The sequence below is a fragment of the Mesoplodon mirus genome (genome assembly GCF_964341445.2).
Source record: "Mesoplodon mirus genome assembly, chromosome: 20".
Taxonomy (NCBI): domain Eukaryota; kingdom Metazoa; phylum Chordata; class Mammalia; order Artiodactyla; family Ziphiidae; genus Mesoplodon; species Mesoplodon mirus.
This window is the reverse complement of record NC_138996.1, coordinates 23,669,496-23,687,177: the sequence shown is the minus strand read 5'-3', so window position 1 is coordinate 23,687,177 and position 17,682 is coordinate 23,669,496. Positions and strand designations below refer to the sequence as shown.

The 17,682-nt window shown below is 42.5% G+C and overlaps 1 protein-coding gene across 2 annotated transcripts in view; it reads right to left on the bottom strand.

The window, feature by feature from the left end:
- The window catches only part of ZDHHC2 (zDHHC palmitoyltransferase 2), a 69,195-nt gene extending 61,626 nt beyond the window's left edge, over positions 1–7,569 (bottom strand). Inside the window, exon 1 of one of the 2 annotated variants that reach the window (XM_082608741.1) lies at positions 7,253–7,569. In XM_082608741.1, the coding sequence (XP_082464867.1) occupies positions 7,253–7,379 (127 nt within the window). In that variant the 5' untranslated portion in view covers positions 7,380–7,569. The remainder of the gene's footprint in view (positions 1–7,252) is intronic. The other variant, XM_082608740.1, reaches the window with a different exon arrangement.
- Positions 7,570–17,682: the final 10,113 nt, after the last annotated feature.

Here is a 17,682-nt window from a genome sequence, read left to right as displayed (position 1 = left end):
CCAGAGGTCAAAATACTTTAAGTATAGCAGGAAAGCTTAATTGACACTCTACATGAGGAGAAATTTCAGGATACCATGGAGAAATACTGGCAAAGAAATAAAGCTCAGTCATCTGTAAAAGCACTTCTCTTTCATTTGCATTTAAAAATGTAATCAACAACATATCTAAAATGAACTACCATCAAGTATGCATTTTAGAGTGCAGAGAAGCGCTAAGATGATAAATGCAGATATTTTTGCTCCAGTGCCTCCCAAATAAAAATGGATTTTTAACATTTCTGGCACAAACATTTATAATTGAATTTAAAAGTCACAGATGAAAAGTCAAATTAGGAAAAATGCTACACAAACGTTTCAAATGTGATTTAATTTTGAAAGGAAAAATTTCAGGCAATCATAGCCGGTTACTTCATTGCTAACATATGCTTCTTAAGAAATCAGGTCACCTACCTCCTCCCAGCTGCCCTCACCCCACCCCCTGCCCTGCAAATTCCACCCTTTTCCATTCTCAGCATTTTTGACTGAGATAACAATTAAGATAACATAAAATTACCCTTAAAAAGAATTAGAGAAAAATATTTCAACAATGTTTAATGGACTATTAAAGAAATTAATTCGATTATGTTATGCTTTTTATTATTAATTCTCTGTTCTATATCTACATGGTAATATAAAATCGTAGGCTTCCACATACTTTTAAGACTCTTTCTAAACGATCTTTGTAAAATTGTTTGCCCAACGGAGAACATTAAGAATCTATGGCAAATCTATCATTTTGCAAGTAAGATGAGGTAGTATTTCTCCAGTCATGACAATGTTGGAGTCTCAGGGGACCCACGAACTCACCACTTCCTAGAGGAAAGAAGGCTGAGCGATGTGATACAACAGTCAAAATGCATGAAATCAGCAGTATAAATTACAACATGTAAGTCCTGGTTCCATTTTTCTGAGAAGAAAACCCACAAAGTTTCCATCAAGATGAAAAAGAAAAACAAATGAAGCAAACAAAGATCACTGAGAATCTTCTCACTGAAGAATCTCTTCATCTACACTAATCTCTGGAATATTCCTCTTCTTGGTTTGTTTGGTTTTTCTCCCCCGGCACTTCTTCCTACCATGGAGGCCAAAGGGATCAAACACCTGCTCTTGCTAAATAAGCCCTGTTGCCTGGGATGTGGGCACAACAACAGCTCGGCCAGCCGATGCTCCCAGAACCATCTTTATGGAGTCACAAGGCGCAGGGATGGCTCCAGTGCTTGGGATGGCTGGCCACTAGGGCAGCAGCTCCTTCCAAGGGTATGACGTCACCTCCGCTTCACCCACCATCTCTTGGTTTCTGCTCATTTTCTAAGCTAGGTTCTCCAGTCTTCCTGTGGATTCAATGAGTTGTGTTCAGGAAGTTCTCACATTTACTCACCAAGTCACAGGCCCTAAGCTGAGAGCAGAGTAAAAGTGGCCCAAGCATTAGGTAAGAAATGAGGCAACTGAAACAACCACGGAGTACACAGCTGAGGCAAAAACTGCTGGTCATAATCTCGCTCTGAGCTATTTGTCTGTGGCAGATGGATGACATGATTCGACAGGCATTACCAGTGAAGTGCTCTCCGTCAGCCCTTCTAACCTGCTGTATTGCTCATTCTGATTTAACACTGGCACAGCAACCAACTCACAGGCTCCCAGCAGTGGGGTGTTGCGTTTTCCACTTCTCCTTCCTGCCCCTGTGCCACGGGAGCCGCATTTTGAAAGTTACCAACCCTTCTCCTCATGCGCAAGCTGGAGGGAAGGCTTCAGTTTTGTTCTGTTTTGTTTTTCCAGAGGCAATTTTCCCCCTTAGCTGTGAGGAAAAGATGTCTATTCAGTTCTCCTCTAAATCATCTCTGTGGGGAACAAGTGCCCAGCACATAACAAAGGTTCAATAAACGCTTTTGAATGGACCCTGCTCAGACCCCTCGGAAGCTGGCCTCTTCCTAACCTTGCGGAAATGCACCTTCTCTAGAGACAATTATCTTGACTTAAGAAACCATCCCTTCAGCTTCTGCTTAACTACTGGAAACACTTGAGCAAGTATTTAATTTGATGGCGTGGACACGGCATTCTCAGTAAGCATTTGAAAGTAAACTTTTTTTCTCCACAACAAACTTTAAATTGAGTTTTGACTTCTAGACCCTCTTCTCTAACCTATTTACGTTATACAATTGTTTCATAAAAATCAGACATTAATTCATTCGACTTTTAGTGAGCAACTCTGCATGCTAAGTACCATGGTAACTGCGTTACCTATGTCATCTCTAATAGGATTTAATAGCAAACAGTAATGCTGCATTGTCCAATATATAAATTAAAAAGAGTTTTCTAACACACTAAATGGAACCAAGAAAGCATTAAGCAGAGTCTTTTTTTCTCCTTTCCCACTGACCATTTATATTAAAGTCAAATGGTACATAGGTCAAGAATGTGGAGTATATCACATTTTATACATTTGAATTTTAGATTTGAAGAAATGTTGAGTTCTTATCCCTCTATTTAGACAATTAAAAATCTTGAAAGTATTTGATAATATCAAGAAAAGTTTAAGAACTAATATAGTTTAAATCAACTGTCAACATGAAATAATTTCTAAGTATTTAGGCATTAAACATTTAGCATGTGTACATCTTCTATGGATGTGCTTTCTGTGTCATTTAAAACTATTTTAATAATTATAGACTTGTAACACTTGTATTCTCAAGATCATTTGTCAGTAGTTTTTTCTAAAAAAGTTTTAATGTCCTGCATAATTTTAAAAAATGATAGTTTACCAATAACAAAAACACAGTTCTTTCTCTGTGGGGCTCAAATTCATTTCATGATGGAAAACAACTTAGAGCCCCATTCAGTCTCCATCTTTGAACGTGCAATGGCCTTGAATTAATGGTAGATCATAACAGAATCCACGTATGAGGTTTTATATGTTTTATCCTTAAAGATGTCCTTAAAAGAAGGAAGACGTAATTTTCTATCTCCTAAACTGATGCCTAAGTATGTAGACTAATTTTTAATTCTTGAACATCTTCAATAATCACTGTGGAATATAAAAGGTTGCAGTCATTTCTGAGAGGTGTTTATTAATAATAAAGACTGCAAAACCATGAGTAAAACCCCAGTATTCTAATGGTCTAACTTCTAACATACTCCAGGGTCAGCAGTCTACTGCCCAAGGGCCGTCTGGCCTGCTGACTATTTTTATAAATTAAGTTTTATTGGAACACAGTCACACCCATTTGTTAAATTATCTAAAGTTGCTTTTGTGCTACAACAGTAGTGTTGAGTGGTTGGAACTACCTGGCCCAAACTGTAAACCCTTTGAAAAGTCTGAAATCATTATATAAAGGCTGTTTCCCTTACTTTCAGAGCTGTGTTAACTCTTATTAAACAACAACAATAAAGTTTAATGAACTTGCTAAAGGAGTTCATTGGGCTAGAGAGATTCGGTGAGGGGTTTGCAAGGAAAGGGAGACATTTTAACATTTGTACCACAGAAGCTGAAGTCACATTGGCTAATTTGGAAAAAGGACATAGAACTGGTAGCAACTCTTGGACATTTCATGTCTGCATCTACAAACGCCAGAGAGAGTTGGCCTAAATGATCTTTAAGCTTTCAGCAATCTTCATGATTCTCTGAAATGACTTCAGTAAATCCATAAGCAAACTCAGAACCACATGAGCACACAACTTAATAATAAATGTTCCATGGCACCTGCCTAAGGTGAAGGCACGGAAGGAATACATTTTAGAAAAGTGGAAACCAAAATTATTAAACAAGGGTATGTGGAGCTTTCTGGTACTATTCTTGAAACTCTGCTGTAACTTTGAAATTATTATCAAATTAAAGGTATAAAAATAGTTAAAACAATTTTAAATGTTAGCACTTAAAAGGGAAAACTTCAGTTACCGTATTCAACAAAGTTAACACAATGACTGCCATAATGGATCTGGAGAACACATAAGCTGTGCTTAGTATGTTCCCTGAACCAAGCATGCCTGCAGATTACCCTCATTCCCTCTATTCTGCATCCTAATTACCCACCTTACAAATTTTACCCTTTGAATTTATCTTACTTTACGGAAAATGAGCTAACTAGTAATTAAAGGGATCAAAAGACAGATAAGACACAAAAGAAGCTGGAGTGGAGAGAGCAGTAGGAGCCAGAAGGAGGGACTAGAAGAGACCAGTTAATCAATTAACTAGATAAACATGTTCTGAAATGATCACAAACAGCAGCAGCTCTGTTTTATCTCTTCTTTGGCAGACGAGGAAGGAAACTAACCCCAAATACTTGACTCTCATACAATATATGTACATCCCATATATTTTTTATGTACACATATTCCAAAAAGAGATATGAGTTTATTTTTTCTAAAATACAAACACTAAGCAAACATTATGCTAATTGAAAAGTGCCTTGAGAGCCACACACATCCACGTCGTTAAATATAGAAACTAACTGTAATGAGAATCATTATCTCTGGTTTCCAAGGATACCAGGGTAAGCACTACTCCTAAATTGCAGTTAATTCAGCAAAGGGCACAAAGTAATTTATATTCAGGGTCATCTCTGCTGACAGCAGATACAGAAGGAAGGCCAGGGTAAACCGCCCTGTGTTTCCATTCTGTTTGTTACTCACTCTAACTCCCAACCTCCAACCCCCATCCTCTGGTCCCAACCCTGGCCAATGTTTTATGAGTAAAATTTGGAAAATCTGATGGTAAACAGCAACTTTCAAGAGAAACAGAATCCACAAAGGGCAGGGCCGTCAGAGATGCGAATAATGCTGGGGGGTAGGGAAGGTTGGCATTCCTCTTTGCTTTGTCTGTGAAAAGGAGAGAAGCCTGGTTTTGTGTGCCTGCCACACTGGTGGCCCTCTCTCCCAGTGCCTGTAAGGGAGCTCTACAGTTAATTTCAACTTCCCACCCAACCAAGGCTATCCAAGCTCTTAGAGCTTACCCCTCCTAAAATGTCACAGCGTCTAGAATCAAATTCATTTTCAATTTTCTCTGTCTTCTTGCCTCTAGGATCTAGACGTTTCATATGATTCCTTACAATTTGTTTCTATAGCTTTAATATAAAAACTACTTTCTGACAACTTCAGAGAGATTGTCTCTGACTCATTTTGTTGTTGTTGTTTATTCAAGGCTATTTATTGATTGCTTTCAACATGACAGGCATTGTACCCGGCGAGGGAGGCAGTGACGAGAAATGATACGAGACTTCACTTTTGACCTCCAGGGAAAGTATCAAAAACAGGCCATGTCACCTAGGCAGTTTAAAAAGAGGCATTCCCCTCTCAGTCAAATTTTCACTTACTAAAATAGTGATGTGGATTTCATGGATACTTTAGATTTACCTTAAACTTACCGAAGTTAAAATAAAAATATATAAATAATATAAATAATATCCAGATAAAACAGCGGTTTTCCATTTAGTTCCTCCCCCATCACCTGTCCACTCAATACAGTAAGACATACTATGTAGAACTCAGCTGGGGCAGAGGTCATTGTAAGGGAAGAAAAGCTCTCCCAGCCTTCATGTGTTTCTTCCTGATGGGCATGAGACTGCATCAGGCTAAGCTTCTTATCTTAATGTGATAATGTAGGTGAATAAATTGCCTGTTTTGATAACTGAGGCCTTCTGAGACTTTCCTCTTTTGCACCAGTTACAGTAATTGAAACTGCTCACTGCTTCTAAGAGAAGGAATGAAATGCAACAAACGTTTCTAATGGTTATGTAACATTTCAGTATACCTCAATAAGGCAAGTTGTTTTAATATTAACAGTTAATACAAAAAGTACATGTTTCTGAAAATTCTTTCCTATACATTTTTGATAATTTGAATGCTACATACTCAGTTGCACTGTCTTGATGATTTCGGTACCCAATCCTTTTTTTTTTTTTTTTAAAAGCTACTTTTGTACTGAAATAGTTTCTAAATTCAATAAACAATATAGTAATAATATCAAATTTTAAAACTATATGAAATGGGAAGTTAGTCTCAATTCTGTTAAAAGTTATGCCAGTAATTATTTTGGTGTATTATTCTGACACCTATTATTTCTCACAAGGGGCAACATTTTGAGGTAAGATGGCTTCAGAGAAGATTCCATGACTGAATCTTCCAGCTTGCAAAAACGCTTAAGTTGAGAAGGTTCAACTAAACAGGCCACCACTTAGCCTTTTTCCTGGCCTCACGGAAAGCTAGTGCTCCGGAGGGCGAAAACACAAAACACAAAAAGCGTTCACAAGTCACTGGCAGAAAGCTCATCCTCTGGTTTATCACCTTTTCTGATAACACAGATGAGCTTTCACAAAACCTCTAAGGTAGAAACCGGCTTACATTAAGGAACAGAATTGTATTCCCTAATCGTGCGTAATCAACTTTTTTTCTTCTCCTCTTCAGCGTTGCAAATACCCCATCCAACCGATTCTGGAGCCTAAAACTTGGACTGGAGCCACTTGGCTCTCTGGATGAAGAAACATCAGATGGTCGCCTCCTTTCTTCCTTCTATTATTCTAACATGTAAATTACGGTCTTGCGTACTGCATATATCTTCGAAAATACTTTATAGTAGCTGACCACCCACCCACCTCCACCTCTTCACTAGCAAGTGTCCAACTGGCAATGCTCAAAGATCATAAAGGCAGCAAAAACGCCCCTGTGGGCTGTCACAATTTTTTTTAAAGTGCATTAAGGACAACCAGAAACGGCCAGCTCTGACACGCGAGGCCACCGTCCCCCGCGCGGTTCTGGCGCAGCTCAGATCCTGGGCCCAGCTCGGAGCCCTCCAGCCTCCGGCGCAGCCTCCCCGGGCCTCACCCCTCGGCGGAGGCTGGGGCGGCGGACACCGCCGTTGTCCCGGGTGCCGTCCTGCCGAGGGCGGGGGTGGCTGGGCTGCGCGAGCGTCGGGGTGGAGGTGACACCGTAGCCGGAGAGTTGCGAGGGGAAGGCGACGGTAGCGCGAGCGGAAGGAGGCTGCCGCGAGGCTGTTTTCGGCCGCGGCGCCGGCCGAGAAGCAGCCAGTTGGCGGCGCCCGGGGAGCGACAGGCTCCGGGTTGGGGAGAGCGGGCGCGCGGCGCCGTGCGCTCGGCGTCCCCGCGTCCCGGGACTGTCTAGTGGGCGGCGGAGGGGGCGAGGGGCAAGCGCAGAGGCCGCTGAGTGGCCGGGCCGGCCCTCCGGGGGCGGTGGGAGGGCCGAGCGAGGGCGGGCGCGCACTCACCTATGCACAGCTGGATGGCGTAGGCGTAGTAGGACCAGCCGAGCAGGAGGCTGATGAACACCACGGGGATCCAGTACAGGACCCGCCGGCACCGCCGCCTGACGCTGCCCGGGCCCGAGGGCGCCATCTTCCAGCCGCATCCACCTGCCCAGCTCCGCCGCCGCCGCCGCCGCCGCCCGCGGGCCTGGCTGGCCGCTCCCGGCGTCCCCGGCGGGACGGGCCCGGGGGCGGCGGCCGGTTGCGCCGCGGCCACTGCCGCCGCCGTGGCGCTAACTCCCCATCCCGCAGCCCCGAGCCGGCGCCGCGGACTCCCGGCTCCTCCGTCCGGCGGAGGCGGTGGCTGCGAGAGGAGGGCGTGGAGGAGGCGGAGGCGGAGGCGGAGGCGGAGGAGGTCCGGGAGGAGGCGGCGGCGGGAGCCTCCGCCCCGCCTCCGCGCGTCCTGCCCGCGCCCCAGCCCCCCCGCGGCCGCCTGCCCGAGGTGGCCCGCTGCGCCCTCCGGCGGCCTCTCACGGCACTCCGGGCCGTCCCCGCTGCTCCCCGGGGCCTCGCGCCCTCGTGGCTGGGCACCTCAGGGGCGCCCGAAGCGGGGAGTGAAGGAGCCCGGCTTGGCCCCTGGGCTGGGGCGAACGCGCCGGGCAGGGGGCGAGGACCCTTGGCGGCGGACGCGGGCCGCGGAGACGCCCGCGGGGCAGGGCCGGGGAGGGGAGAGCCCCGGGAGTCGTGTGCACTGACCGGACCCCTCGCCGGCACCGCGCGGAGGGGGCGAGCCGCCACCCCTGGGGATGCGCCTCGACGACGTCCTTAGGCGCCGGGGCCAACGTCCCTGCCTCCTGCTAGGAAGGGAAGCCTCAACTTGCGGGTCCCGGTAAACAGGTGGGGGGCAGCGAGGGCGGGGCCGGTGCTCCAGACCCGGAGGCTGGCGCGAGCGGCCGGGGCGCCTCCTTTGCACGCGGCGTTTTGGGGGGACGCGGGAATGCACCACCAAGAGGGTCTGCGGGGCCGACGTCCGCCGTGGACTGTGCGTGAGGAGGAAGCACCTTGGGTTGTGAATCCAGAGACCACCGGAGTTAGAAACACAAATCATGTGCTCTGAGAATTTGAACTCTTTTAAGCTACTTAGGGATTGTAGGAGCAACCATCGCCACCGCCGCCTCCCGAAAGGCCGGGGCTTCTCTCGGTGTACGCTTTTTTCCCAGCCGGTTCTTCACTACAGTGTTTTCTTTTGTGGTGGCAATTCTCAACTTAGCATACAGCTGGTTCTAAAGTGGTTGCTAAAAACCCCGAAAGAATCCTGAAGGTAGTGAGACTGAAGGCCCGGCTTTATGGTTGGTGAAACGGAAAAGAAATGAATGCTTCTGAGATTGTTTTCTTTCTTCTTTCCTTTGATTATGAACGCACCTGACTCCGCACGGAAGCACCCCAGTAAATGGAGTGTCTCTGAATTATGTGCATAATCATTATATATAATGTGCACGATTTTAACAGTAATGGATATATGTGTGTACACAACACAGCAACCATATTGGATGAAATGACTTCGTATTCATCTATAGAATGAACAGATAAAATACTGATTTGCATAAAGAAATTTAAGCTCTTATGTCTTTGCAATTATCTTTCTGAGATCATTTCTATCCCAGTGAATCACTGTATATTGCTATAACGCCTTATACCCTTTATGGATATCCTATAGGGTAGGTTAATATAAGAATATAACTTCCTTGGAATCCACAACTTTTCCCATGGATATCAAATTTATGCTCCCAGTCCGAAGACTAAAAACAAGAAACAAAAGTTCGTACCAGGACTGAGATACCTCCACAAAAATGAGAAAATCAGTGTTGAAGGTCACTGAAGAATTCTAAGGAATGAAAAGTAAGGGATCAATTTTCCCATACTGGAAACAGTGGAAGAAAGCGCAAAGTGTGCCTCTTTAGATATTGGATGCTATAGCGCCCTGTGCTGCTTCTCTGCAAACAGTCTTACAGGGTCTTGAGATCAGAAATGGAGAACATTCGACAGTTTTCACATCTTTTACCCTTTTGGAAGAATATGCAGGTGTAACATCTTTGAAGGAGACTACATTTTTTTTTTAAGATGCTTTTTTAAAACATTTAATTTTTGGCTGCGTTGGGTCTTTGTTGCTGCACGTAGGCTTTTCTCTGGTTGCGGTGAGTGGGGGCTACTCTGTTGCGGTGCTCAGGCTTCTCATTGCGGTGGCTTCTCTTGTTGCGGAGCACGGGCTCTAGGCTCACGGACTTCAGTAGTTGTGGCATGGGGGCTCAGTAGTTGTGGCTTGCGGGCTCTAGAGCGCAGGCTCAGTAGCTCAGTAGTTGTGTCGCATGGGCTTAGTTGCTCCGCGGCATGTGGGATCTTCCCGGAACAGGGCTTGAACCCATGTCCCCTGCATTGGCAGGCGGATTCTTAACCACTGCGCCACCAGGGAAGCCCCGAGGCTACATGTTTATTACGTATCTAACATGTTATTGTTCATATTTATAATAAATATTTGTGGAATAATCGCGACCTATTTTGGGTCATTTTAAGAGTGCTACTATTACTGAGTTCTCCAAGGGTATCACTCTTACCTAAAAAAAAAAAAGTCTAGCTCAGGAATAATTGTCTCTAAAGCCACAGGATGATAGCTGTGCCTAGGCTCTAATTAGACAGGCATGAGCATGCATGCACAAATGTAAGCTCTTTGGAGAGTAGCCAGTCTCTAGATATTAGGCTCTGATGAGAGTGGAAAGGCAACTTTAATTTTTAGGACTAGAGAGCCTTTTGGGGGGGGTGGTATTTAGAGCTGTGCATCAACAAGAAAACAATTTGAAGGTCATCAACCGTTAAGAAGAAACTTCACTAGAAACTTACTCTTAAGAGAGGAACTTCACTGGATACTTAAAAGAGGAATACAGAAGGTTCAACTCACCAACTTTAGATACCCAGTAAGTCATATTATGAATTCCATGTAATAATTTTGATAAAACTGCTACAGCTATTTGTGAAAAAAACGAGTCAGCCACTGCAAAGGAGGGAGAGGGTAACACAAAGGCAAAAAAGAAGGGGATGGCCAGGCAAGCATCAGGGCAGGGGAGCGGCTGAGAAGAAGAGCGAGTCCCCCTGACCTGGCCCACCCAGTCCCTAAGAACCGTAGCTCCGCCCTTACCAGACCTCTGCCTCCATGCTCCACCCACTCAGCAGTTTTATGGAAGTCATTCACTTTTCAAAACCCCTGTCATCATACCCTGACCCCCACAGAGGAAACGATCTTTCTCTTCTCCAGTCAAGATCTACTTTGAAATAGTCCCCAGATTCTTCAGTCCCCAAACCTCAAATCTGTCTTGCCATCCCGGTTAATACTCCAAATCTTCCCCCTACTTCCAGATCCAGATTAAAAATGTTTACTTATTGCCTTTCACCGTATGAATCAAGAATAGCCTGAACCAAGCCCAGGGAGCCCCTGGACCCAGCCTGTCCCTGGGGAGCATGGACTTCCATTCATGCTGCCTATCGCAACCTTATCTCATCTTTTCAGCCACACCACCTTAGAGCGGCCTGAAAAAAATACCGATAGATCCTCTTTCATTGTTTTCTTAAACTAAGCTTATCACTCTCTTGGGGAAAAAAACAAAAATCCCTTTAGAAGTCAGAAATCCATGACATCAAGGACTCCAGTGTTTTGCATTTTCGTAATAGTGGCCAAGATATTCTCTGTGGGACCTTAATGGTATGCCCAATCCACGCATCGTTTCTGGACACAAGTAACATAAAAGCAGTCTTAGTGAAGTTGGTTTAGGGAATGTGGTTCAAAGTGCTGCTAAGATACACTTTGGTTCTCAGAGATTTATAGTTTGCAGTCAACCTGGTGTGGAATGGAATGGAATATAATGGAAGAGCATTTCAAAGTCCTAAGGAGTATCTGGTGGATTGGGTTAAAACGTTAGGAAAACAGTAAAGTGGGAAAAACTCTGGCAAACCTTGCCTTTCCAGCCCTGTGGGATCTCTATGATAGTGTTAATAGCATCTTGCCACTAGAGGGCAGGCGCACACCAAGCGGTGCAGCTCTCCTGACATCTTTCTGTAGAGATTTCGATAGAATCAGCCACTAGTTTAACCAAGCCAATTATAAATGATGAATTATAACTTCATGACTAATTATATATACTTATAACTAATTATAATTATGTTATATTTATACAATTTTATGCTATAATTTAGTGGCTAATGACTAATAAAAACCATATTCAGAAAATTGAAAAGAATGCAATTGCTCTGTTTCTGCTTCCACTTCTTTACAGTTTGCACGAAGGTTAATCTCTTTAGAAATAAAATTGGAACTTTTCATTTAAATGAGTGCTTTTGCCTACACCGACCCCCCCCCTTGCCCCTACATGGGGAGAAAGCAGAATCTATGAACCCAAAAGTTGAGCAGATATTTCCTCTCCATGGACTGGCATGATCTTTAAGTGGTGACACAATGGCAAAAGTTCAATTAGAGATGATGAGACGTGGCCACTGTGGAGTGGAGAGTTCAATGGCCAGCAGAGAGTGACCAAGGGCAGCAGAATCCTGCAGTGTGGTGGCAAGCGTCCAACAATGTCAAGGCCAGCAATGGCATCCTAGGAGACTGTTCTCAGTGGCAGGCCCTTGGCCAGGCATCAGCGTCCTCTATGTCAGCTCAAGCTTGATTCTCCAGGCTTCTGGTTGATTCTGTGGGGTGTATACATACTCGCAAAGACATTTTTTGTGTAAGTCCACTGGCAGTGACTTGTGTTTGCAACCAAGAACTTTGACTGGAACAGAATTTTAATTTCATTCAGCATCCCATTTCTTAAAGGGTCATGGAGACCGAGGCATTATGAGAAATAGGGATACAGGAATTTGGGGACAGGGGAGCCAACTTGGTGCCTTCAAATTGCACTCTCCAGACCTGCACTGCCCCGTAAGTACCACTAGCCACGTGTGGCTTTTCAAATTTAAATTAAAATTAATTAAAGTAAAATAAAATAATTCCATTTCCTTAATTGCAGCAGCCCATTTCAAGTGCTCAGAGCCACATGTGGCTAGTGGCTACTGTACTGGACAGTGAAAATCTAGAACATTTCCATCATCACAGAAGGTTCCATTGGATAGAGCTAACTAATCTTGTCTGAATATTCATGAGGCAAGCTCTATATTTATAATTGCAAGAAACAAAAAAATTGCCTTTAATTAGATCTCTACTGTTTTACAGAAACCAAAAAAAAAAAAAAAAAAGAGAGGTAATAGGAAGTTAAAGACACTTTTAGGTTAATAGTATTAGGAGATTTTTTCCTTTGAAGACAAGAATCTAAAGAGTCAGGAGCCATACTAAAGGGACAAGAGGTCACACTATAGATTCTTCAACCTGAGGTTTATATACAAATAATTACTTTCAAGGGATATGCAGGGAGAAACATATTACAATACTTCACTCAAATTCCTATCCATAAAGCTAAATCTTGGGTTTAGCTTTTCATCCGATAGTGCTTGATACAGCCTTATTCTGGGATAACTCCAGCCTTTGAGCACAGGATCATCTGTCTTCATCCAGTGGCCGTCAGGACACTTTCTGTTCTGTTGGTTGAGCAGATAATAACTGGGGGACCGGAAGAATAATCGGTTATATTCAGTTCTGTCTCTGTCAAGCTGTAGGCTAGATTAGTCATGCTGGATTTTCTGTATGGCAGATGTGGGAGGAGGTGGAATTAATATGTCCTGCCCAGTGGTTTGTAGAAACTCACACTGGCTCTGGTTCAAGACACTCTTTTGTCCTGCAAAAAAAAGAAAAAATATATACAATGTTTAATATTAATAAGTATTTCCAAGTGTTGTCAAAGACTTTAAATGTAACTTAGCGATCAAGCTCACATTGCAGTTTGTTACTGTAGAAGGGAAAAAAGAATCTTACCAGGGTTTTCTCAGGCCTTTAAAAAGAGCAGGGAAAATGGAGAATAAATATTTAATGATGACATTTAACAAAAAAGTATGTTGGCTTCAGATTTGTAGTAGAAAAAAATTTGATTATCAGGGATTCTTCCATCAGCTAGAATGTATTCAGTGTAAGTTATGTCTTATACCTCAGAGTCTTTGAGTCTACAATTATTTTCAAGTGATACTTGGACACTGTGGATTCTGAATTTCTTTGGACTGTTTCACTGGTTGCTAAAACCTTTCTCCATTTGCTTATATTTCAGTCTTTTTGATAATGGGTCATGCTATGAAATGCTAGATTGGCAGTGGAATATCAGTAACCTTTATATCTGGAATATGAGACAACATGTGTTTTTTTGTTTTTCAAAAACTCTATATAGTGGTTGAAGGTTCAAAATCCAAATGATTAGAGGTTTTGGATTTTATGCTTTAAACCAAATAATGGGTTTGGGTAATAAATTTTCATTCTTTTAAGCTTTCCCTTGAACTCCATAAAATAGTAACGATAATAGTTTTAATTCCCAAGAAGTGGAAAAGATTTGACAGCTTGGAATAGTTACCTTGTGAATTGTTGGAAAGTATGTTAATTTAATAATAATGCAGAAGTTATGCAGGTTTAAAATATTTTGAATGGATGTAAGAGGTAAATTGGACTTTATACACGATGTGATAATGAAACTTCTACAGTGGTAAAGATAGTTACCTACAGAAATTTATAACTACTCTTTAACCAGCAGGAATACGAATATACATACTTGAATGCAAATTCCAGTGACTTTAACGTTAAAAACATCAGTGTTCCATTATTTGTTAAATAGAGAGCACTGCAATGACTTATACTGCCTCCAACACTGGAATAAACTATCTAGTTTGGCTAAAAGTACTAATTAACTTTTTCTATAGAAAGGTCAGTTATAACTATAATCATTAGAAAACAGCTAAAGTTTCCAATATGTTTATAAAATTTAAAAATCATGGATCTGTTGAGCCTCCTTAAATATCACTAGGGGCTTTAAAAGATAAAGTCTTTAATAAATCCATTCATTCATCCATTGAACAAATTTTGTTGACTTCCTGTTAACATTTATGATAGGTGATGGTTGCATGGTGAGCAAAAACTCAACCAAATTAAACCCAACCCAATAAGGGGCTTGCCTTGGTGAAATTCATGGTCCAGCTAAAGGAAATGTCCACTTCTACATCTCTTCCTTGAATGAGAATAACTTTATCAGGAGGGTCACTGGTGTATCATTGAAAATGTCCTTCTGGTTTGTGTACATCTGCCTATACTAATATAAAACCTGGTATAAGATATGTATGAACAGATGCAAGAATCAGTTTGAATTGCCATGATCTAAAATGCAGGCAGTGTGTTTGTGTCTAAAAGTGTAAATGTCCATAACTAGTGTGATATCTGGACATCTTTATGTAAACAGTTTGATGCCAAAATGTATATTCCTCAAACATTGTTGATATACAGTTTTAGTATAAAGGTATAAATTGTATGTAAGAGCTTTGGAATCTTCTCATCAGAGCACCACGCAGCTATTTTAAATAATCCCCATGTGCTAGATATTTCTATTTGCTCTTCCAGATCCATTTTCTACCCTTCTTTGTGTTATGGGAGGCTCACCTTTTATTGGAAGACTCTTTCCACTCTGGATTCTGGTTGGTTCAATCAGTGGGAAGTGGACATGTGATCTAGAGAGTCAGAGAATAACATAGGGTTGTTTGTTTCACCTCCCTGAGCCTGATCACTGAAGATCACAGCTTCTGTGAGCTACAGATACTCTTTCCCTTTGCCTCTTCAAGCCAAAGCAGGGTGAGTACCTAACTCCCTAGGGTGTTCAACCATACTCTGTCTCCTTTAATTAAATTCTTCTCAATTAATTACCACTTTCGAGTGTGTCACCTCTTCCCTACCTCTTCCGTCAGTAATATAACCCCTCACAAGTCTATCTATAAATCTGAGCACAGTCTATTTTTTGCTACATAGGAAAAAAAATACATAAATGCCTACTGAATCCTTATTTATAAAGTCAGTATTATCTTAATTATCTCTTTTAAAATAAAAAAATCATAACAGAATTATACATTACAGAACAATTCATAAGAAAAATTTTGGAAACAGCTACATAACAGAAAATTTGAAAACAGAGAAAAATAAACCTCCCATGATTTCACCATCGTTGTTATTTTGGTATGTTTCTATCTGGTCTCTTTTTTGTGTATATTTTTTCAATGTACAATTTTCTGTCCTCTCTTATAAAGACTTCATCACAAACGTTTTTCATGTTACTATACAGGTTTTGGAATAATTTTAAATAGTTGTACAATATTCTATTCTGTAGAAGTACTGTAATTCATCAAACCATTCCTCTATTGCTGGATATTTAGTTGTGTTTTTTAATGTTTCATTGGTATAACATAATGTAAATAGCTTGGCTCACATAGCATTCCCTTATATTTTATTGTTTTCTTTGGATACAGTCCCAGAGATAAAATTAAACAGTTAAAGTTTGAAAAAGTTATGCAGCTGTAGTGATTTTTTAAAAACGTCTACAAATTCTTTGATACTCCTCATTTCAAGAAGTGGAGGTTAATTCTCCTCCCCTTGAGTGTGGACTGGACTTAGTGACTTATGTCTAATTAATAGAATAAAGCAGGATTGATGGTGGATGACTTCAAAAACTAGGTAAAGGAACTTCCTTGGTGGTGCAGTGGTTAAGAATTCACCTGCAAAGGCAGGGGACATGGGTTCGAGCCCTGGTCCAGGAAGATCCCACATGCCGCAGAGCAACTAAGCCCATGTGCCACAACTACTGAGCCTGGGCTCTAGAGCCAGCGAGCCACAACTATTGAGCCCACGTGCCACAACTACTGAAACCCGTGAGCCTAGAGCCCACGATCTGCAATGAGAAGCCACTGCAATGAGAAGCCCACGCACCGCAACGAAGAGTAGCCCCTGCTTGCTGCAACTAGAGAAAACCTGTGCACAGCAACGAAGACCCAGCGCAGCCAAAAATAAATTAAAAAAAAAAAACTAGGTAAAAAACACTGTGACTTTCTCCTCTCTCTTTCAGATCACTTGCTCTGCTATGTCATGAGCAACCCTATGGAAGGGCCCTGTAGCAAGGGACACAAGCCTCCAGTCAACAGCCATGAGAGTGAGTCTTCCTAGAGGTGAATAGTCTAGCTCTGGGCAAGTCTTCTGTGTCTCAGCACATATCCAACATAGAGAAGGTCTGATCTCAAAGACATCTGTTAGTGTGGCATTTGTCTAATGGAGAGAATCCCAATAAGATACATAGGAGAGCCACCAAGTTTTAAAGAGAATTATCTTCATAGAAATAGAGCTGGCTCGGACTACCAGGGACAGAGACAATACATAATAAAAAGAGGCCTTTGGGATTCCAGACTTCTATAAGTGGGAAGCTACTAAGGAAATCGCACAGCTGCAAACACGTGGTTCCCTTTATGGAAAAGGAAGGATGACTAAGGTGGCAGAACCAAGAGCCCAGAGAATAGATCTAAGAGCCATGGAGAATTATTCCCAGGCAGGAGTAATAGTAAATCTTTGTCAAGAACTTCCAGCACTTTAACATACTTCCAGAAATGCTATCAACCATTGACTCCTTCATTCCTCCAGTTTCCTGCCTTTTAAAGAAGAATGCCTATAATGGCTATGCTATCTCTGTTCCACCATTGTACAATATATTGTATATTGGTTTTGTGTGTGTGTGTGTGTGTGCGCGCGCGCGTGTGTGTGTGTGGCAGGGGGAGCAGGTAACTTGTCTTGTTCGTTCACACATTTTCAGGTTGAAAGGAACTGTACTCAGGGACCTGTACTTAAGGACTATACCCAAGGAGCTTCATCCATACCAGGAACTGATTTAGATTCTGGAGTTCAAGCTAATGCATTAGATCTTGTGGACCTTGGGAGTGGTGAGTATATTTTGCAGGTGGGAAAATGTAAATAATTTGTGGCCAGAGGATGGATTGTGGTGGTTTTAAATGTCTCCTCAAATTCTTTGATATTCCTCCCTTCAAGAGGCAGAATCCAATTCCTCTTCTTGTGAGTGTGGTTGGATTTAATGACTAATTTTTAATAAATAGAATATAGCAGAACTGAGAGAGGGAAACTTTAGAAACTAGGTCGTAAAATGCATTGTGCCTCTCTCCTCTATCTTGGATCATTTGTTCTGGGGGAAGTGAGCTGTTGTGTCATGAGCACCCCTGTGGGTTGGCCCAGGTGGCAAGGAACAGAGTCCTCCAACCAAGAGCCATGTGAGTAAGCTTGCTTGGAAGTCGATCCCTCAGTTCTGGCCATGTCTTCAGATGACTGCAGTCCTAGCTGTCAGCTTGATTGGTCATCATGAGGGACCCTGAGCCAGGATCACCCAGCTAAGCTGCTCCTGAATTCCTGACTCTCAGAAATTGTGTGAGATAATAAATGTTTTCTTAGACCACTTCATTTT